At 42.0% G+C, this 20,803-nt stretch overlaps 1 protein-coding gene and 1 pseudogene across 2 annotated transcripts in view; one reads left to right on the top strand and one right to left on the bottom strand.

Moving 5' to 3' along the window:
* Rasgrp1 (RAS guanyl releasing protein 1) overlaps positions 1-20,803 on the bottom strand; it is a 68,815-nt gene that overhangs the window by 3,866 nt on the left and 44,146 nt on the right. For both annotated transcript variants that reach the window (XM_003475677.5, XM_063250302.1), the window contains exons 7-16: positions 17,989-18,162; positions 17,380-17,496; positions 13,998-14,273; positions 12,825-12,905; positions 11,757-11,861; positions 10,934-11,043; positions 10,246-10,390; positions 9,548-9,584; positions 8,682-8,831; positions 887-1,272 (exon numbers count right to left, since the gene is read on the bottom strand). In XM_003475677.5, the coding sequence (XP_003475725.1) occupies positions 887-1,272; positions 8,682-8,831; positions 9,548-9,584; positions 10,246-10,390; positions 10,934-11,043; positions 11,757-11,861; positions 12,825-12,905; positions 13,998-14,273; positions 17,380-17,496; positions 17,989-18,162 (1,581 nt within the window). The remainder of the gene's footprint in view (positions 1-886; positions 1,273-8,681; positions 8,832-9,547; positions 9,585-10,245; positions 10,391-10,933; positions 11,044-11,756; positions 11,862-12,824; positions 12,906-13,997; positions 14,274-17,379; positions 17,497-17,988; positions 18,163-20,803) is intronic.
* Positions 14,598-15,548, top strand: LOC100735213 (large ribosomal subunit protein eL21-like; annotated as a pseudogene).

Raw genomic sequence — 20,803 nt, 5'->3', positions numbered from 1 at the left:
TTCATTTTAAGTCTGTCATTTCCTCACAGCACCACTGCCAACTCGATTTTTTTCTTTTTCATAAACATGTAAAATTTCAAAATTTGAAACCTTAGTGTGGAGTCGTAGTCCTGTATTTACAGAGGATCAGTTAGGCTGGAGAGTGTCATAGCTGGCTTAAGAATATCCAGGAGTGGAAAACAGCTTCAGTGCCTGAAGTCCTTTCTCCTATATCTAGTTCATTTCTCAAAGTTTCTTTCATTTTTCTTAAAAGTTGTCTTTGCCAGTTTCTACCTTTAAAGAGAAAGGGCTTTTTGTAGCCCGCGTCTGATCGTCCTCTGATGACTTCTTTCTGAAAGCACGTGTTAAAAATATTTAGAGCAAGACTTTCTTCGTAAGCTCTTCAAAAGCACAAAGTTGAGTTTCACGTGGTATGTTATCTAGCTTTTATCTCCAGCTATTTGTCTAATTCCATACATGGGAGACTGAAAAGGGCGCAATGTTGAGAACAGTGCAGGAAATCTGACATCCAGGGGGAACTTTTGTTGTGTGGTAAGTAGAATTACATGAAGAATCACAGGCAGGTGGATGCCTAATTACCTGTTTTTAGTGATGGGCTTCCAAACACAGAACCTACCTTAATGCTTTCAGGAAAGGCCAGGCAGGCACTCTTTTTCTTTGTTAAAATGAATGTTCCTGTTAAAACTAACATATCCTTTCCTTCTTGTCTCCAAAATGGCTTGTCTATAATTGGTAACATTATTCCTCCCTCCCTCCTCCTTTCCTTTACCCAGCCAGAAATCAACTTGATTCGAATCTTCTCAGTCTTTAGCCACATACTGTTCTCTGGTTAGCTGTACTTCCCTAACAAGAGGCTGGAAAAACAGGGAAAGTAAAAGGAAGGTACCTGTTCTAGCTCTTGGTATGTTGGGAGTCTGAGATGACGGAGCTCTTCTTTTGATTTTATGAGGGACTCTTTATTCTCCCACTTGACAAACGCTCGCTTTCTGACCAAGACTGGACTGGGGCATGGGGATGTAGGACTGGGAAGTACATAAAGGGTATCCTGGGCTGTCTTCCTTGGAGAGGACAGCACAAAGTGACCAGAAGAGCCCTCACTGCCAGTCCAAGGTAGCGATTCGGTCTGGGTGGTCTTGTGGGCAACAGTCCTCTTAAGCCGAACTGAAATCTTCTGTGAGGACACTCCCATCAGCATGATGGTCCGATCCTTGCTCTCTTCACCGTGTTCCACAGCCTCCCCATTCAGGAATGTAAATGATCCGTCCTCAGGTGCTGTGGGGAGATGCATACAGTGTTACTCTCTCAGAGAAGCCAACACTCAGTACTCTCACGTCAATTTTAAACGAGATCTTCCTTACTGTTGCATTAGTTCTGCATTTCCATATAGACTCACTTACAGCTACCCAGTGTCCAGACAGCAAAGACTGAAATCCAGGGCTTTTATGGACCAGCACACAGTCACTAGTATTACGATATGTCCACCCTGAGTAAAGGGCATCTTTGTGTTTGTACAAAGTTTGCCTAGAGAGTTACTGTTTTTACAGCTCACTTTAATTCCCACCTCAATGTATATCTTCATCAGTTAAGGAGAACAGAATCAATATAGAGAGGAAAATGTTCCATAAATTACTTTCAGTGGGCTTGTGTTTGGAAGCTCTTAGGTATGTCCTGATACTCTCTAGTGGAAGGCAGGAACTCTGGGATCCATGGGTACAGCTCGCAACTTTGTGGAACTGAGTTCCAAAATGTACTGCCTGCAAGTGATACTGATGGGGGAAAAGAAAGTGAACCAATCTGGTTTTGTTCCTTAAGCTGATACCCCTGCTGAGAGTCCAACCAGGAAATGTTAACCATAAGGAAGGAGTACCTTACTAGAAAAATAGAGTAACAACAGATGTATTTGAGATGGGTAGTAGGCTTTAAGATTAGCAAATTCTCTAAGTTTTGTGTTTACAACAACTTAGTATAATTGTTAGTTCTCTGAAAAGTTACTATGACCTATACAGCATTGATAAACAGATTATAGAGTATTTACTTCATTAAATGGGGATGAGAAAATAGCTTTCAGAGTTTAGAGAACGAAATGATTATGTAAGAGAAAGTATTGTTCAAAAGTGTACATTTAGAAGAGCTGGGGATTTAGCTCGGTGGTTTAAGTGCTTTTCTGATTAACGCAAGGTCATCAGTTTGATCCCTGGTACCAAAAAAAAAAAATAAATAAATAAATTTAGGGGCTTGGAATTTAGCTTAGTGGTTTAAGCTCTTGCCTAAGGGCAAGTAAAAAATTGTGAATTCAACCCCCACCCAAAAGTGTACATTTAGGACCAAGGATATATAACTTAGCAGCACAGTGCCTGCCTGGCAAATATTGAGGTAGCACCCAAAACATACATACATTTTATATATATATATATATATAGTATTTGTATTAAAATTATTATTTTTTTCTGTTGCTAAATTTTCTAGCTAAGACATTAGACTGCTACTTGAAATAGTTTAAAACAAATTTCTAACTAGCACCTATAACTAGAATCCATAGTTCTAATAATATGTATTTTTAATGTTAGCAAAGTTTTATTAAAGAGGAAAAGAAACAGGCTGTGTATTGTAAGTTTGGGCCAAGTAAAAGAAGGAAAAGATGTGTACGGTACAGTATGACAGTGTAACACAATGCCCTGTACTGCAAATTTTCTAACTGTACCTCCCTGAAGTTTTGTCTTCAAGGAAACATGATTTTTAAATTATCATTTAATATTTATCCAAATAAGTTTCAAAATTATATAATCTTTTATTACCTAAGTACTAGAATATTTAATCTACTATTCACTTTAAAATAATTACATTATCTTTTTGGAGGAGCATTATGGGTGATTATTTTTGAATCTATTTTCTACTTTCTAATAACATATCACGCATGTATATTGCTGGAGTTTCATGTGACATTTTGATACATCCATACAGCATGCAGTGATCATGCCCACCTCCCTTCCCACTCACACCCTTTCCAGTTCCTAGTATTCGTTATCACACTTTCAGGTTGACTTTTTAAGTTTCTGCATAAGATAGGCAACGTATGATTCTTGTTTGTGTCTGGCTTATTTTATTTGCTGTGATGTCTTCCAGTTTCATTTGTCCTTGCTGTTAAGGACAGGAGTTCATTTTTCTTTGTGCCTTAACAACATTCCATTGTCTATATATTTCATATTTTCTTTATCCACTTATCCACTGATGGGCATATAGGCTGATTCTGTATCTTAGCTATTTCTGAATAATAGCACATTGAACTCAAGTATACAAGTATCACACGCAAGCTTCATTTTTTTTGACTGTATATCCAAGAATGGGAGAATTGGATCAGCTGGTAGTTCTACTTTTAGAGGAACTCTGTATTATTTTCCATAGTGGTTATACCTATTTACATTTCTACCAATACTTATGATTCCTTTTCCTCTATGTCTCCCTAACGCAGTTCTTATTTTTCTTTTGTAGCACTCATTCTAATATTGCTTTTTAGTTTAGGTTTGCAATCCTCTGATGCCAAGATAGAAGCATGTTTTCATATATTTATTGCCTAATTCTTGTGAGAAGTGTTTTAGATCATTTGCCTATTTTTACAGAAGGGGCTTTGCCCATTTTTTTACATTGGGATTACATTTTTTTCCCCCTTCTTGGTTTCCAGGGATTGAACCTCAGACCTTTTCACTGAGTTACAGCCCTAGTCTTTTTATAATTTTTAAACTTTCATATGGAGTCTCGCAAGTCACCCAGCCTGAGTGTGAATTTGCAGTCATCCTGCTTTACCTCCCAGAGAGCTAGAATTACAGGTATTTATATACCACAATATTTGGTGCTTGTTGCTGTTAAGCTTTTGAGTTTTCTATGTATTCTAGATATTAATTCTGTCAGATAAACAGCTGGTCAACATTTTCTCCTTTGTATATGTATGTTATCTCTTCACTGTTGATTCTTACAGTACGCAGAAACTTTTTGTTTGATAGAAGTCCATTTGTCACTTTTTGATTTTGTTGTCTATGTTTTTGAAGTCCTACCCCCAAAATTATTGCCTGTACCAGTCTCTTGAAGTGTTTCCCCTCTGTTTAATAGTTGTACAATTTCAGGCTTTATGTTAAGGTCTTTGACTCACTTGGATTTGATTTGGTTCACAGTGAGAAACAAGGGATTGAGCTTCAGACTTACTCATGTAGATATCTAGCTTTCTCATCACCATTTGTTGAAGAGGCTCTCCTTTCCCCAATATATATTTTTTAGAATCAGGCAGCTGTAGCTATATGGGTTGATTTCTGGATCTTTAAATTCTGTGGTCTGTGTGTCTTTATGCCAGTGCCATGCTATTTTGGTGACTAGCGTGGTTGCACATCTTGAAATTGGGTATTATGATTCCTCCAGCTGTGTTCTTTTTACCTAAAATTGCTTTGGCTCTTCTAAATGTCTTGTGAGTATGAATTTTCTTTTTCCTACTCTTAAGAATGTCATTGGCATTTGATGGAAATTGAATCTGTAGATCACTGTGGTAGTACTATATGGACAGTTCAACAATTGTTTCAATCCATGTACATGAGAGACCTTCATGTTCTTTAGTAATCTTCATCAGTGTTTTGCAATTTTCACTGTAGAAGTCTTTTGCTTTCTTGGTTATGTTTATTCTTAGATGTGGTATGTACGTGTGTCTCTATTAATAGTGTTTGAGTCTAGGTGTTTCTGTGTGTAGAACCTTATCATCTGTAAGCAGAGATAATTATATTTCTTCCTGTTTTATTTGAATGCCTTTTATTTCTAACTCTTGCCTCATTCCTCTGGCTAGAACCTACAGTACTATATTGTGTAAGAGCAGTGAGAGCGGATGTCTTGTCTTCCTGATCTTAGAGAAAAATGTCACTTTTCTCATTCAGTAGAACACTGGCTGCAGTTTGTCGTATGCTTTCCAAAGTGTTCCATGGAATTGAAAGGGAAGGAACCTTTCCAAACTCATTTTATCAGGCCACTCTTCAGTCTGTTACCAAAATCTGACATATAAATTTTAAATCATTCTTTTGACTTCTTCAGTGATCTGTGTTCAAAAGTATGTTCAGACTCCAGGTATATGAATAATTTTTTAAGTTTCTCTTGTGAGTGATTTATAGTTTCATCTCACTGTTATCAGAAAGGATAGAGGAAATGGTTCATTTTTAAATCTGTTTTGTGGCCTAAAATTTGGTCTGCTATATAGAAAGTTCCACATGCTGATGAAAAGAATGTTTATTATCTGCAGCTAGTAGATACAATGTTCTGTAGAGGTTTAGTTCATTTGATCTATAGTATAGTTTAACCATGATGTTAGCTGTTTTTTGGAATGTTTGGTCCAGATGATCTACTACTACTGAGGATAGGGTATTGAAATTTTTCACCATTATTTGTATTGGAATCTATTTCTTGCCCTAGGTATGTTTTATAAAATTGGAGTCTAATATTAGTGTCAATAGAATTACAATCCTGTCTTACAATGAATCGATCCCTTGATCATTATATAATGAGCTTCTTCACTTCATAGTTTTTTGTTTTGAAGTCTTACTTTTTTTGTCTTTTTCGTTTTTATCGGTACCAGGGATCGAACTCACGACTGCCTGCTTGCAAGGCAGGCGCTTATGCCGCTGAGCTAAATCCCCAGCCCCTTGAAGTCTTTCTTTGTCAGCTATAAAATAGCTACTCTTACTTTAAGATTCCTTTTGCTTGGAATATCATTTTCCATCTTTTGTGCGTGTGTCTAAGAAGTGAGCTTTGTGCAGGCAGCATATTGTTGAGTTTTGTTTTTTTAATCCATTCATCAAACATGAATTATATTACATTTAAGGTTATTACTAAAAGGTATGGATTTAATGGTTGTCTGTTTTTGAACATTCTTTGGTCTTTTCTTCCTCGCTTAATCATCATTGTGATATGATAGTTTATAGTACTGTTGGTTCTTTTCTGTTTCACTTCTGTGTATCTGCTCTTCTAGTAGAATTTATATTTTTACATGTTGTCATGATGGTAGTTACCTTTCTTTCACTTCTGGATATAGGACTCCCTAAAGCATCTTTTGTAAAGAGGTCTATTGGTCCTGAATTCCCAGTTTTTGGTTATCTTGGAAGTTCTTTTTTTCTCTTTTATCTGTGAAGGACTGCCTTTGTGGGTAGTAGTACTCTTAGTTGGAATTTAGGCATTTATTTTCTATCAAGACTTGGACTACATCATTTGATTCCCTTGTGGCCCCCAGGGTTTCTGTTGAGAAATCTTCTGTCGATTTGATGGGGTTGCCCTTAAATATGCCAGGGTGTTTTTCTCTTGAAAATTAAAAAGAAAGAAAATTTGTCCTATATTTTTCAGTTTCGCTGACCTACATCATGACTATTTGTGATTATATTAGCTTTTATAATCCATGCCTTTCTCAAGATGGGGGAAGTTCTCTGGTGTCATTTCGTTGAGTAGGTTTTCTGTCCCTTTCTTAACCTTGATTTCCTCACATTCAGATATTCCAATGATGTAGGTAATTATTTAATAGTGTTCCTATTAAATAATAGGAACACTAGTGAAAGCTGTCATATTTTTTTTTTCTGAATGTGTCATTTCAAAAGACTTCAAATTCCAATATTATTTTTTCTATGTAGTCCATTGTTGAGGTTTTCAGCTGAGTTTGTAATTGAATTATTGAGCTTTTCATTTCCAGGACTTTGGTTTGGTTCTTTTTTCAAAATATTTGCCTCTTTGCTGAATTTTTCATTTATATCTTGCATTGTCTTTCTAATTCACTTAACTGTTTCTTTGTATTCTCTTGGGTCTCACTTTTAAAAAAATTATTCTTTTGAATTCTTCATCAGGTATTGCATCCATTTTAGTTATCCTTGCTATCTGTTACTACAGTTAGGATCTTTTGGGGGTGTTTTGGTACCTTTTCATATTTCTTGTGTTTCTACATTGCTTATTTCATGGAAGTATAATTTTCTAGGGTGATTGGTTTGCTATATAATGTTTATTTTTAGGTGGAAACTGTAGTTTCCTCAAAACATCTCTGGCTATGGTAGTGAGTTTAGGCACCAAGTGAGTGTCAAAGTCACAAAGACCCACTGTCTCTTTTTCAGTGCAGTGCCCACAGAGAGGAGGAGGAATGGCTTGTGTTTGGAGCTGGGCAAAATTTGTCTCAAGGCTTCCTTTGGCTGTGCACTCTCAGGACAGGGCAGGGCCAGGGTGACAGTGGGGATCTCCCTGGTTCCTGCATCTGTAGTTACTACAAGGAGTTAGTGGGATGAATCCCACTTTGAGCAGGTGAAATCCCTCTGAGTCTTCTTGCTGTGTGGGCCCCAGGGTAGAGTGATGGCCAGAGCGTTTCTCTTGACTTCTTTGGTGGAAGTCCCAGAGAGCACTCATGACTTAACGCCTCCCTTCCTTCAGGACTTCGCTGAACTTTCAACCTTCTCCAAGAAGTCTTTAGCAAAAGGCCCGAGACATGGTGTCTTCTATATCCCTGTCATTTGTGTTTCTGTAGCCTATTTGGCTTGTAACACATACCCTTCCACATTGTTTCTAACCCACTCCCTGGTTATTTTCTGTCCCCCTAACTAGAAAGAAGCGGTCCTTTCTTTTTCCTGGGAGTCCAAGTAATGCTTATAATCATATCTTTATTGCACTTACTGTTATTTGCATACGCACACATCTGTTTGTCTCTGGTACGAAGTCTCTATGTAACCCATGCTATCCTCAAACTCGTGATCCTCCAGCCTGAGCCTCCTGAGCACTAAGATTATATGCCTGTACCACCATGACCAGCCCAATTTATCTTTTGACTATTAACTTTTTTCAGTTTAGTTTTCTTCTAGAATTTGGAATTTTGATTTGTAAGCTTGTATTGCATAGGAGTTCTTCTCTCCTTTTCCTTTCTGCATTTAGTGTTGTGTTTCTGGAATGCTGACAGTTATATGCACTTGGCCTCTCAGTCTAGAACCTGGTTGTAAACTAATGGGTTCAGACTCCTCTCCTGGAAGAAAATTAGTGGCATCACAGGTAGCCAGTCATCCAGTGACTGTATGCCTCTTGTTGCTAGGAGTGACAGTGATGACTTTTTCAGGATCCTTCAGCAAGTATAAGCAGTGTGTTTGGCTTTGTCACCTTTCATGCATAATTGGTTTCTGTTACTGTACAGAAAGCAAACTCTTAGCTGCATGTTTCTGTAAATGGAATCATGAAGACCTGTGGATTTGGCTTCTACTCCCTAAAGTTGTTAGTACACTTCTGATCTGTAGAGATGTTACTCTTTGATTCTGAATACAGCTATGCCTTTTAATATGTTGTCTATATTCCATATATTGTATATGTTATATGTATGCACGTGAATTCTCTCCCCATCGTTGCTTTCAGTTGAGGATGGAGTAGGGCGGCTGTTAATTTTAGGCATGATCTTGGCAGAAGTCAGTATGAGTGCTTGCTCTAGTGCTCAGTGAACATCTGCTGATTTTTAGGCCTAACTTGCACTCTGTTATTCCAGCACTTAGGTCTGGGGCACAGACATAGCCAAAATCTAGGTGTGGGAGGGGTCAAGAATAGAGTTCAACATTAACTCAGACATAGATACACATGGTTGTCTTTCTTGCCCCCAAATTTTGCCCTTCTCTCTGTACTTTCCAAGATGAACATTTCCAGTGTCTACTTACCATGGAGCAGATCTCTGCCTCCCAAAGAGCAAAGGTTGGATGTTGGTGCCACTGAAGTGTTCTCCATGGGAGCCACTGGATTTTTGGTTCGCTTCTTGCACTCAAACACCACTAAATCTTTGCACTGTTTGTGGCAGTTCATCCCACAGTCTGTGGACAAGATACTTTGGTTAGGAAGTCTCACCTGTCTTCTTCAGGTCTTACCACCAATTCACCGCTGCTCTCTCGGCAGACATGTCTGTTCTCTATTCTACAGCTAACCTCACCTGATACTCCTGATGAACCTAGTACTGTCCTCACTTGGCAAACCCCTGTCTCACAGGCTGGTCTGAACCCGTATCATTTGAATCAATCTGAAAACACATTTGAAAAAAGATAGTATCCTGTTCTCCCTGTTCACCCTCCTTACAGTAGGGAGACCCTCTGGAAGTGCCCGGCAGCTGGGTCCTACTTTTTCTTCCTTGCAGTGGAAGGTCTCCTTTCCCCTACTTAATTGTCTTAGCCACAAGGAAGGGCATTTATGTCCGGAGGAACCAGTCATGAGAGGAAAGCTGGCAAAGACTTTTAATAATCATTTATCCTCTGTTTATTTTCCTTTCATTCTTATGACTCCACGAGCTCACTTTCCTACAAGCCATCTCTATTACCAAAGCAACCAAGGCAGAGAAGATTTTGTAAAGGGAAACTGCTGAACTGGCATCCCTCTCTTCTGTAGGGCCAGTCACACTTGGGTGTTCTTGGGAAGCCAGCTTGGAAATGGGGTTCTAAAATATGCGAAGAAGTTGTGGACTAAGTGGACAACTGGGGTGGGAGGAAACGGGCTTCTAAGACCAGGGGAAACAATGCCATTGACAGTGCTCACTTACCTTTACATCGATATCCTTGTTTGATCACTCCCCAGAGCTAGGAGACAAAGGAGACAGATTCATTATCTGGTGTGAAGCTTCAAACTGACATTCATGGTTTATTTTCCCTCCTTCCACTCTCTTGAGAGCTCAAGTTTATCTCTTATATGTCTTGTCCTAACCTTTAAAAACAGGAAACATTTGTGGCTACCTGAGTCAAATGCTCTCCAGAAGCTCACTGTAGTGACTTTATGACTAGGCCTTCTACAGACCTGCCATGGATGAGTCATACAACTGACAGCTCCCCGGTTTCCATACGGAGCACACAAGTCTCTAGTTGGGAACCCTGGGCTAGGAAAGTTTGGTTAGGGTGAGACAGCAGGGGCAAAGCTGAGGTGATCTCTTCAAGACAATGTCTTCTGGAAGTAGAAAAGAGGGCATCTCATAACTTTTTGCTAACATTTAAAACAATAAACCAATATAATGATTGAAAAAATATTTCCAGAATTCAACACTTCTGTTGAATGCCTAATGTACCAAGGAGGAAAAAACATCAGGAATAAATGAGGCAAAATGAGTGGAAACGAAGTCCACCCATTGAGGATTAGGTCCTGCTGTTCGCTTGGGCTCTAAGCTGGGAGGAATGCATGAGTGTAAGGTCTGTGCCCTTCTTAACGCCGCCTGTAGTCCCTCCCTGACGTGCTCCAGGGACAACTTACAAACCCAGCGCAGTTGTCGCAGAAAGTAGGCTTCAGGTAGGTGGTCTCCTGGAAGTTGTGAGGAAATCCCAGGCCCAGCTTGGAGTAGATGGAACTGGCTCTCATGAAGTAGGCCGTGATCTCCTCTCTACTGATGAGGCCTTCCCTGCCAGCGAGGGATGGGGGATGTGGTGAGGGGAAGGTGGCAAAGCAGAGCCACGTCCGTGCTGCCCAGAATGCTTCTGTGAGTCTCCTCCGTTCTTTGGCTAAACTAGGTTTTCCTAACTAATCTGACTACAAGACCTGAAATGATGTAAAATTTGTAACCAGGGAGGAAAATACCTATGCTACAGCTTCTAACTTTAGAAAGTGCATGACTAGGTCCCACTAGCCATACATTTGGTTTCTGATAATTAGAATATGTATAATTTTAAGGCTAGGAAGTATGCAAAGCATTATTTTCCATAATCTGTAAAGACAAATCATGAAAAACTATACTTATATGTAGTTGGCTATTTACTAAGTTGGCAGATTTTTTGGGATCTTCAGTTGTGAGCTATCTAAAAAAGCACATAAGTGTCATAGTCTCTTGTCCAAACTAAAGGTAGAGAGGCCTGGATGACTGTAAACACATCTGTACTTAGAAATCCTCCTAGTGATGTATCTGCAGGCCTGCTCTCACCACTGGGTCATACCCACGTGTCCTCACCTGTCTTTGTCCATCACACAGAAGGAAAACGGGAAACTTGCAGCGATCTTTTCAAATTCTTCCTGAGAAATGTATCCATCCTGGTCATGATCATAGTTTTTAAAGACAGACTGTGAAAAAGGAGTTTTCTTGGTGATTACGAAGGAGAAACCAGCCTTCCTTTCTTGAACTAAACAGCAAAGGGGCTGGGGAAGATCAATAAAACCCTCTTAAAGCTTGAGTAAGAGGAACAGAGAAATGTGCTCCTTAGGCTGCTGCACAGATGTGGCAGGCCACATCCCAGCTGTCCATGCCATCCCAGGCTGTGCAGACCACCAAGCCACTGCAGAGAGGGTCTCTTCTGTGCTCTGCTGAGAAATTCCTCTGGGAAACTCGTGAACAGCCTGCTCCTCTGTTCCCCATGTCTGCTTACTCGTCTGCTGTCCCATGAGAATGGTCCCCAATAATAAAGCCTTGAAATATGGAAGTGTACACACTCTTCTCAAGGTAGCCCAGGGAACTGAGTCCTGCAGTGCCATAACGTTCAGTTTTACATTCCTTTATCCATACTAAATTCAACCTCCGCAGTATCTTTCTGCCTGCCCTCACTTTTATACCAGTGATCGGCTAGGCCTATAAGGGCAGTCAAACCTGCCCCATGTGAGACCAAGAGTTTTGCCGAAACTCTTGGCAGTAGCCCCTGGACTGTTCTGCTGCCAGTGTGAGAAATGGTCCTCTGAGTGAGCCTCAGCTTCCTCATGTGTTTCTACTGCTGTGCTCCCCTGGGCTCCCCACCTTAAGGTAGCAGCGCCTGCCTTTAGTGTCCTGAAACAACCGTACTCACGTCCACCATCCTCTGCACATGTTTACTAATGGTCTTCGGATCAGGTTTGGGTGATACTCCAGAGGCCCAGTCTACTACTACCGGCGGCTTAGAAGGTGTTAGTGGCTAAAGGAAAACATGAAGAGAAACCCTTATGACTGTGACGCAGACTTATAGCGGACAACACCTTCCTCTCCCAGAGCCTGACAGTCCCATCTGCACATCACTGTGACTACAGCACACACCTAACCGAAATCGTCCTGTAATACAGGCTAACATAGGTGTTGGGCTTTTGTTTCTAAAGTCTTCACGTAGATTGTCTCCAGCTCCAAATAGTTTAAAATTCTTAGTGTGCCTGAGCTTCAGATCCTCTCCAATAAAACTTGTGAGAGCTATCTACAAAGAGTAAAGTGGTCTATTGCAATGAAATGTCTTCTATGTCCTGTTGTCACTTTTTATTTTAGAAACAGTGTCTTGCTATCTACTTCAGGCTGGCCTTGAACTCACTATGTAGCCCAGGCTGGCCTCAAACTTGTGGCGCTCCTCCTGCCTCAACCTTCCAAGTGCTTTTCTTACATGCCTAGGCCACAATGCCTGGCCTTTGGTCACCTCTCAGTAGAAGCAGCTGAGGGAAAACCTGATTAAAAGGCAAAGATGCACAACCTACAGCATCACAACCTAATGGAGCTTTTCTACTGAACAAAGGGGACATCTTGAGAAGTTTAGTTTTTGACTAACATGTATATATGTCCTCTTAGCATCAAAAATCATAAGAAGAAACAACATCTGTGGGAAGAATTCTTAACAGGAAGAAGTTACCGCTCTGGTTCATAATACTGTCTCCCGTACCAATTCTGCCACCCCTGACACACGGCCTATGACAACTCAGGGTCCACACAGCTGCCCCTTCAACTAGATCATAAGCTCTTTGTGGACAGGAACAGTGTCACACAATGGTGAGCAGCTGTCTGTTCCCAGGACAGAGCTGGGCACATGTGGAGATAACACACATACTAAACTAAGTCTGCTCATTGAAGGTGAACACTTCAGCGGCAGCATGTGTCGCGTGGGTCAGTACGAGCAACTCACCGGGGCTCTGTGGTTCCTCGGTTCCCGGGCATAGGAGAGTTCATAGATCTCATCTTCAGTGTAGTAGAGATCCAGGGATAGCTAGACCAAAGCAGAATAAGGGTAAGTTCTACGATGCTATCTTCTCCTAAGACTGATAGTGCTATCTTGCTTCCTGTTTGATAGTTTGATCTTGGAGTTGAGCAGTTTGTTTCTATGATTCAGTTTGACCTGCTAATGTGAAAGGGAAAAGTTTAATTCTTTTTTTGTTAAAATGTACTTAAACTCTGGAAGAGTCCCAGGGTGCCATTTCCAAAACTGCTTGAATATCCATGATTTAATACTAAGCTTCTGCATAGAGCTGATATTATCTCAAGCAGAGATCTGTGAAGGTCACTTGGGTAAAGTAAAAGGGCTAGACCAGCAAGATTAGGCACCAGGCAAACAAGAAGGGACTGTTTATCAAAATGCTCCTGCGAGGCGGAAGGAAGATATGGTCATTATTCCATTTCCCCTACAAGAAACAGGTTAATATCAGAACTAAAAGATGGGAGACATGGCAGCGAGTTACCCCTCTGAGGTTCAGGGAGGAGACAGTGATGTGGGGTGTGTGGTCCACAGTCACACAGCTGGTGAAAGGTCCCAGGTCTGGAAGGGTGCTTGGTTCACCCTGCACTCATACGGAAATCCTGGTTTCCATACCACTGAAAAGTGCTTGGCTATGCCTGGCCCGAATCTCTTTAAGCCAGTGGTGGCAGGACCCAAGTAATAAATCCATTGTGTTGTTTTGTTTTAACTCACTGCTTTGCCTTTAAAAAAAAAATAATAAGAGCACACTGTCTCCATCTACTACCAATCCTTAAATTGTGATTTAGCATTATCTCCTCCTAGAGAGACTGCCACTGGTTGTGCTGGAGTAGGGAAACACCCCTCAAAGTCCAAAGGGCACAATGCTGTGGAGAAGTCCTCTGAAGTCTTCCCACATGGGTCTGAGTCCAGGCTCTGTCACTTAATAAAAAGGGGTTCTCTGACAAGTTATGTCTTTGGGCCTCAGTATCACATCCACAAACTGGAGCTAATGGTAGTTTTGCTTTGTGAAGTCTTTGAGAATTAATGGTGTTAACATTTGGTAATGTGTATAGTGTGGCACGAGGCATGTGCAGGGTGCTCAGTAGTTCTCCAGAGTGACCTTACCGTCAGCAGGTGCACCAAGTCCTTGTTGGCCTCCAGTGGGGGGGCCACCTCCTGTAGCTGGACTAGTTCATTGATATGGTTGTAAAGGGCCAGCAGCTTGTGGACGTTCACCTTCCCATCTTCCAGGTAGTCAGGCATGGCTTCATATAGGGAAATAAGATCCTTCAGGTGCACCCCTAGGATGGGGATCTTGAAATGGGTGCATTCCCCGTAGGCTCGCCTGTAGTTATCGTAGTTTCTGCAGGAGGAGAGCAACTCGGTCATCTCGCCGAGAACCTACAAAGAAGAACAGACTGGTCTCAGTCCTCCCTGGGCAGTGTGTGTTGTCTGTGATGCCCTCTGGCTCACTCTCATCCCATACTACGATTTCATGCCAGCCCTAACCTGGGAGTGAGAGGTGATTCATCTAAAAGGCAGAGGTTATGACTCTCAAACTTAGTGTGTCAGATGTTCCAGAGTATTTTTACAAGCACGGGATATGCTTTAGTTGATTTTACTACAGAATTTAAAAACTAAGTGAGGGGCATTCAGACACGAACTCATCATGTGACAAAAAACGATAATTGAGTCCTTTTGGCCAGAACCACCATCTTCCAGTAATTTACCAAAATGACGAGCACAAAGGGAAAGAGGAGGGGAACCCGTTATATGTTCTCTAGGCCTTTTAGAAAACATGGAGTTGTTCCTTTGGCCATATACATGCGAATCTACAAAAAGGGTGATATTGTAGACATCAAGGGAATGGGTACTGTACAAAAAGGAATGCCACACAAATGTTATCATGGCAAAACAGGAAGAGTCTACAATGTCACCCAGGATGCTGTTGGCATTGTTGTAAACGAGCAAGTTAAGGGCAAGATCCTGGCCAAGAGGATTAATGTGCATGTTGAGCATATTAAATGTGGGCCTCATATTACATGAAATGGAAATGTGGCTCAAAGAGTCGCGATAGTTTCCTGAAATGTTGTCAAGGAAAATGATCAGAAAAAGAAGGAAGCCAAAGAGAAAGGTACCTGGGTTCAACTAAAGCACCAGCCCGTCCCACCCAGAGAAGCGCACTTTGTGAGGACCAATGGGAAGGAGCCTGAGTTGCTGGAACTCATTCCCTATGAATTCATGGCATAAGCTGGGGAGGGAGCTCTGCCATTCAGCACCTAATTGGTGGCTAAGTGTTCTGGGCCCTGCTTAGGAATGAAAAATCATCCAGTGTTGTAAGGATGGTTTTCTTAATTGGACAGGTGTGGTGCCTTTACTTCAGAAACAAAGATTTGGAGCAGCTTTTCATTCTACCTAGTTAATTGTGTCAGGTCTTTACTCAGTGATGTTTTTCTTGCTGAAAGATACTGCCTGAGGTATTGTGTAGGTTATCCCAAATGGCCGAATATTTATGAAATATTTATATTGTCTTGAAGATCCAGTGGGGAAAAGATCACCCCGGGGCAGAGATGTATCAAAATAAAATAGAAGTCACTTCAGTTAAATAAAAGGAAGTCATTTCAGTTAAATAAATTGTTTAAAGCAAAAAAAAAAAAAAAAAAAAAAAAAAAGTTGAAAGCTTAAAAGTAAATGGTAAATGTTCATCTAATCCACATCCATATGGCTCCTTTCCCAAGGATCTTGTGAATGCTTTCAGGGACATAAAACAGGATGTCATATGTGCTGCTTCTGTCTTTGACAAGGTAGCAGCACGTGTGTGAGGTGTGGCGCTGCAGTAGTCTACTGTCACTGTTCTCTATGAGGCCTTCCACGGCCGAGGTTCTCCAGTGTGGCCTGTCTGGGAAGAGTGACTTTCCATTCCCAGATGGAAACGATGAACCAAGGAGGGTTTATGCTAGTTCCCAGCAAGGGGCTTGGGTGAGGAGGAGACAGGGGCCCCATGATCTCTTCATTAGTGCTCCTTCCCTCCCTCAAGCCTGGAATTGGGCACGGCTGCCCGACAGTGCAAAGAGGGAGCAGCCAGGCTGGTGTTCTTTCCAAAGCCCCAGATGCGCATAGAGCCCTGTTATCCATTCATAATGACCAGCTTTCTCTGAAGCACAGATGTAGAGAGAAAGGCTGCCAGTCACACCATCTCATAAAATAATCACATAAGACACTGCCCAAATTCTTTTAATAAAATTGTGGCTTAAAAAAATATCACTTCCCCAGGAAGAATTTGAAATTTGGAGTCAGCCCCTCTGATCACATTGAGGTGACAGGAGCGCCCCCTCACACCTCGTAAGGGCAGGCTCAGTCACAAAACTGACATTTTTATCTCCTCACAAATCAGCTATCAGGAACACAGGCTTCAACCGGTAATTTAATAAATTCACTTGCAAGCCAACCATCTGCAGACCAGAAGCACTGCAGTAAGGGTGCTGAAGAGAAGCAAGCTCTAATTAATAAGCTAAGAGACATGGGTCATGTTGGTGTTCATGACTCCTTCCCCCTTGCCTCTGACACATGAGGAATTTTTACGGCTGTTCCATCTGGCCTCAGCACAGGAAAAGCAAAGGTGACTAAAGATGAACTTTTTGACCTGTCATTGAGGGCAGCTCCCCGGAGGCCCTGCACTGTGACCGACATACTTAACAAGGTGCTCCCCAAGAGGAGACTGCACAGCTGAGTACGTGAGTAGAACAGGTGAGCCTTAGATACCTCTCAGGAGAGAGCTGCCTTCCATCCAGCTGGGGATGGTCAGAGTCTGGGGACAGAAAGGTCCTATTACATGAAATGGAAATGTGCACAGAGCCGCCCTAGTTAACCCCCATGCGGTAAGAGGCTGCCTGGAGGTCCTCAGTAGAGCATGGTGGTTTACAGTAATAACCCTATGTTACAGTAACAATCCTATATCATAGAAGATTGAATATATTCTGAACATCTAAATAATAAGAAATGTGCACAGGACAGGAAACAGTCCTCAATAACAGTCCTCAATCCTATTAAAAGATGGTATCTGAAGAACTCATCTCCAACTCTGGGAATATCTAAGCATGCGGAAAATCATTTTCCAAGGCTTCTGGATGGCCAGGATTTTAATGTACCACAACATAACTATTCTGCATGGAAAACACTTTGGAGCGAGGAACTAGAGCGAGGGGTCAGCAATACAGATGGTGACTAAACACTCAACGGCCTGTGGACATGGGAAAGAGACACACATTACTTCACTGGCCCAAGAGAAAATGATGTGGTGATACCTCTGAGGCCAGATGGAATCTAAGACTCCCAAACCTGTAACTCCCCATCCTGTGAGTTCCCTCAGGGTGTGCCTCCTAGTCCCCTGCCTGTTGACCAGGGAAGGTATGGCTTGGAAATGCTCTCTGAGCTGCCTCTCAAGAAGAAAACATTGTGTTTATCCTGGAAATGATCCAAAGGGTCCCAAGAAGACAGTGGCACTGACCTTATTGATTTCATGTGGGACATGCGAACTGGTCTCCTTGAGCCTGGAGATTGAGCTGTGACACAGCCCACCTATCACAGCCATCAGCGTATTGAAGTTCTGTAGTTGGTGAAGCTTCTGTGACAAGATAGATGCCAACAGAGTTACTGCACATATCAGTTACACAGGAAGCTTAGAGGCTCCTGCCCAGACTGCAACCCTTTATCCTGCTGATCACTTAGTGATGACAGGTAGCAATTTTCTGTTCATTTCTCCTTTTCACTGTATTCCCGACCCACCAAGTTAGCAAGGTGTTAGTTACATCTCTCCCTTTCTTGTAGCTAATCTATGAACTACCATCTAAGTCAGTTTCCAAGGATCACCATGAGCACCTGTTCAGGACAAAGACAGCTGAACCTTGGTCTGGGGTTGGAGTTAAAGATCTCTAGTTCTAATACACCTCTAACCAGTGAATGGAAAAACAGAAGTATCACCCTCTGGAGTTCTGGGGGCAGCTTCCCACCGAAACTCACAAGGGAAGAAGAGCTCCCGGTGAAGACCAGGCTGGAGAAAGAAGTGTAGCTAATTTACCTCTCAGCTGAGGTGGACAGTCTTCATCCAGTCACTCACCTGGGCCACATGGATGAACTTGATGAAGACTTCTGCCCGGAGCTGTGGGGTGGGGCGGCTGAGAACCATCAGTTGCACCCACTGGGAGATGCCATTGCATAAGGCAATGGATCGCTCCATCGTGGGGTTCTCCTTCACACAGCTATTTACAAGGTAATTTTGATAATCAGAGAACTGGAGGAAGAAAAACAACAATCAGGCTTGACATCTACTAATCCAAATATTATATTTGAGCAGAGACTATTCCTATCCTTATTAAATTCTAAAAAAAAAAACAGTATAGGAGAAAAGTCTCATTACTGGTTCAGTTCTGCTGCTAAGATTAAAAAACATAATTCCCCTCATAAAAAAAATCATTTTCTCCACAGCTGTTACCCTAAACATGTGGTAATAAAATCTGCCCTATTTAGAACATGGAATTGTTATAAAGATTGAGCAAGTTAATGTGTTTTCACACTTTGGTTTTTCAAAGTGCCACATAATTGTGAGGTGGTGCTAATGGGATAATTATTTCTTCATGCTCAAACACGCCTCTCAGATTTCTTTCTATGCACAAACTTGAGCAGAGGCCAAGTAAGAGGGGCACACGGAACTTGGTTAGCTATGCGTTCAGTGACCACGGTTTGCCATCTGATGGTGGCACTGGCTATGGTTAACAATGAAACAGCACATATGAAACTACAAATGTCCTGGCAGATCTGGCATGGGGGATGATTGCAGGTTGTCCCTGTCACAAGAATTCCTCTCTGCACAAACAGTATGGCCAAGAGGGAGAGACAAGCTGTTGTCTTCCCATGTTCCCGTGGGAGGCTTTGGTGCTGTGCCCAGTCTGAACGCTTTCTTGTGAAAGTAGGTGTGATCGTGTGACATAACCAGCCAGCAAAAAGTGTGGTAGTGATGTGACTTTGGAGGGGAACACTTGAGAGACAAATGGATGATCGCCACACTACCATTCCATTGCTGCAGAGATCGTGGGAATTTCTAACAAGATGAGGTCTGTATCACCTGGGTCCTGGGCCACTCTAAACCATGTTAACCATGTATTAGAAGTGATAAATAATCTTTCACTTTGAGTCACTGAGACCATGGGTGGGTGTGTAGATGGTGTTACTGCAGTACACCATGGTCTTGCCTCTGTAACAAACAGGCTGGTGAGAATTCCCAGCTGGAATAAAAAAATTGCATGTTAACAAAACCATTTTACTGTGCTGTGATTTCTGATAGGTGGAAAAATCTGAGTTGGACCAAAACCACTCCTTAAGAGATGTAAAAAGCATAACTCTTCCTGATTCTAAAAGATAGTTGATATGACTCATTCCAATGAATACATTTTATAAGCTCTCCCATGTACCCACTATTTTTTTTTAAAGAATTATGCCCTTTAGGATCTCTTTATAAGAAAAGGAAGATATCAAATGCCTTTCAGTTCACAGCAGAGATAAATTTAATTCCAATCTTATGTTGGAAAGAAAATTGGGAAAAATGTTTAGAACTGTATGGGAAAAAAGAGAAAGTCCCCGGAATAGTCTTCTAAGCAGGGACAGTGCCACTCTGAAGAAATAAAGGTCCGAACGTTTTTTTATCTGCAAGTGGAACACTGCTCAGCCCCTGCAGAGACTGGCTCTGATTGCTTGCTTGGCGCTGATTTTTCATTTCTGCCTCCACTGATCCGAACACTGGCATCAAACACACATCCCGCAGGCCTTGGCCCTGCCAGCTTCTCTCCAGCAGAGCTTAGATGTCCAGTGTGATAAGTGTCCCCTGCAGTGGCTTTCAGCTTTCATTTGTGTCCCGCCTGCCCCATGATAGGGAAGGCTCTGCCAAAAACAAACTTCCCAGTGCAGAGTCAGTAGGTCCTGGGTTTCTGCTGGAGCTACAACAACGTTATGGGCGAAAGTATGAAATCACCTCTGTAACCTAGTTTGCAGGTCTCCTTTCAGATACAACTAGGCTCAATAAATTGGTGCTGAGAGGCATGTGGTCCTCGCGCCAGCCTGGATTCTCATAAGTTGGTCTGACCTTGCTCTCATCAGCTCTCTGGGCTCCCATTCCTTTGCCTAGGTACATGGATTATTCCAAGCAAGGTACTCAGCAACTTTGCTGTTTGTATTTTAGAGCAAAGCCAAAGATTATACCTGTGGGTAGGGATAGAGCTTGCAAGGAACGAGAGTGTCATTGTCAGGGAGGCATCCTGGTCAGTGCGGAGTCCACTGGTATCTCATGCCACTGTTCCCTGGTATCACATGTGGAATTTGAGGATTATGGTGAGGATGGGTATGCTCTCTCCTTTTTGATGATAAATCAAAATCCCTCTCCTTCATCCCTCTCCACTCTAGTCCAGGCTCTGCCTGGCTGCCTCAACAGCAAGGATTAGGTCAGCACAACTTCTGTCTAAAAGTGTGGTAACTGCCGGCTAGCTCTATACCACTGTAGGGTTTAAGGTATGTCTTGGAGTAACCTGTAGCGTTATTGTGGGATTTTCCAGCACCATTGAACGTTTACCCTAGAATTCACTCTTAGAGAACATATCTCTGTTTTTTTGAGGAAGAGGAATATTTTTTTTCTGGAAGAATAATGATATCAGGGATAAAGAATGGGTTTGCACCTATATGTGCTTGTGTGCAGGATGTCTTGGGAGTCCCCCGCACTTTAACCTGAGTGAGAGGTGGGGCACAGATGGGGTGAGAGAAGGGAAGGCAAGCAGGGGAACCCAAAGGGTTCAGATGGTACCCATATTCCTACCATGCTATCTGCTGAGCGGATGTCACAACATTGATGGGCCCTCAAGTGTTACGAGATACACAGGTATTAAAAT

This window comes from Cavia porcellus, unplaced genomic scaffold (genome assembly GCF_034190915.1).
Source record: "Cavia porcellus strain 051 isolate PalLab524CR breed Dunkin Hartley unplaced genomic scaffold, mCavPor4.1 scaffold_6, whole genome shotgun sequence".
Taxonomy (NCBI): domain Eukaryota; kingdom Metazoa; phylum Chordata; class Mammalia; order Rodentia; family Caviidae; genus Cavia; species Cavia porcellus.
This window is presented reverse-complemented; position numbering and strand designations above follow the sequence as displayed.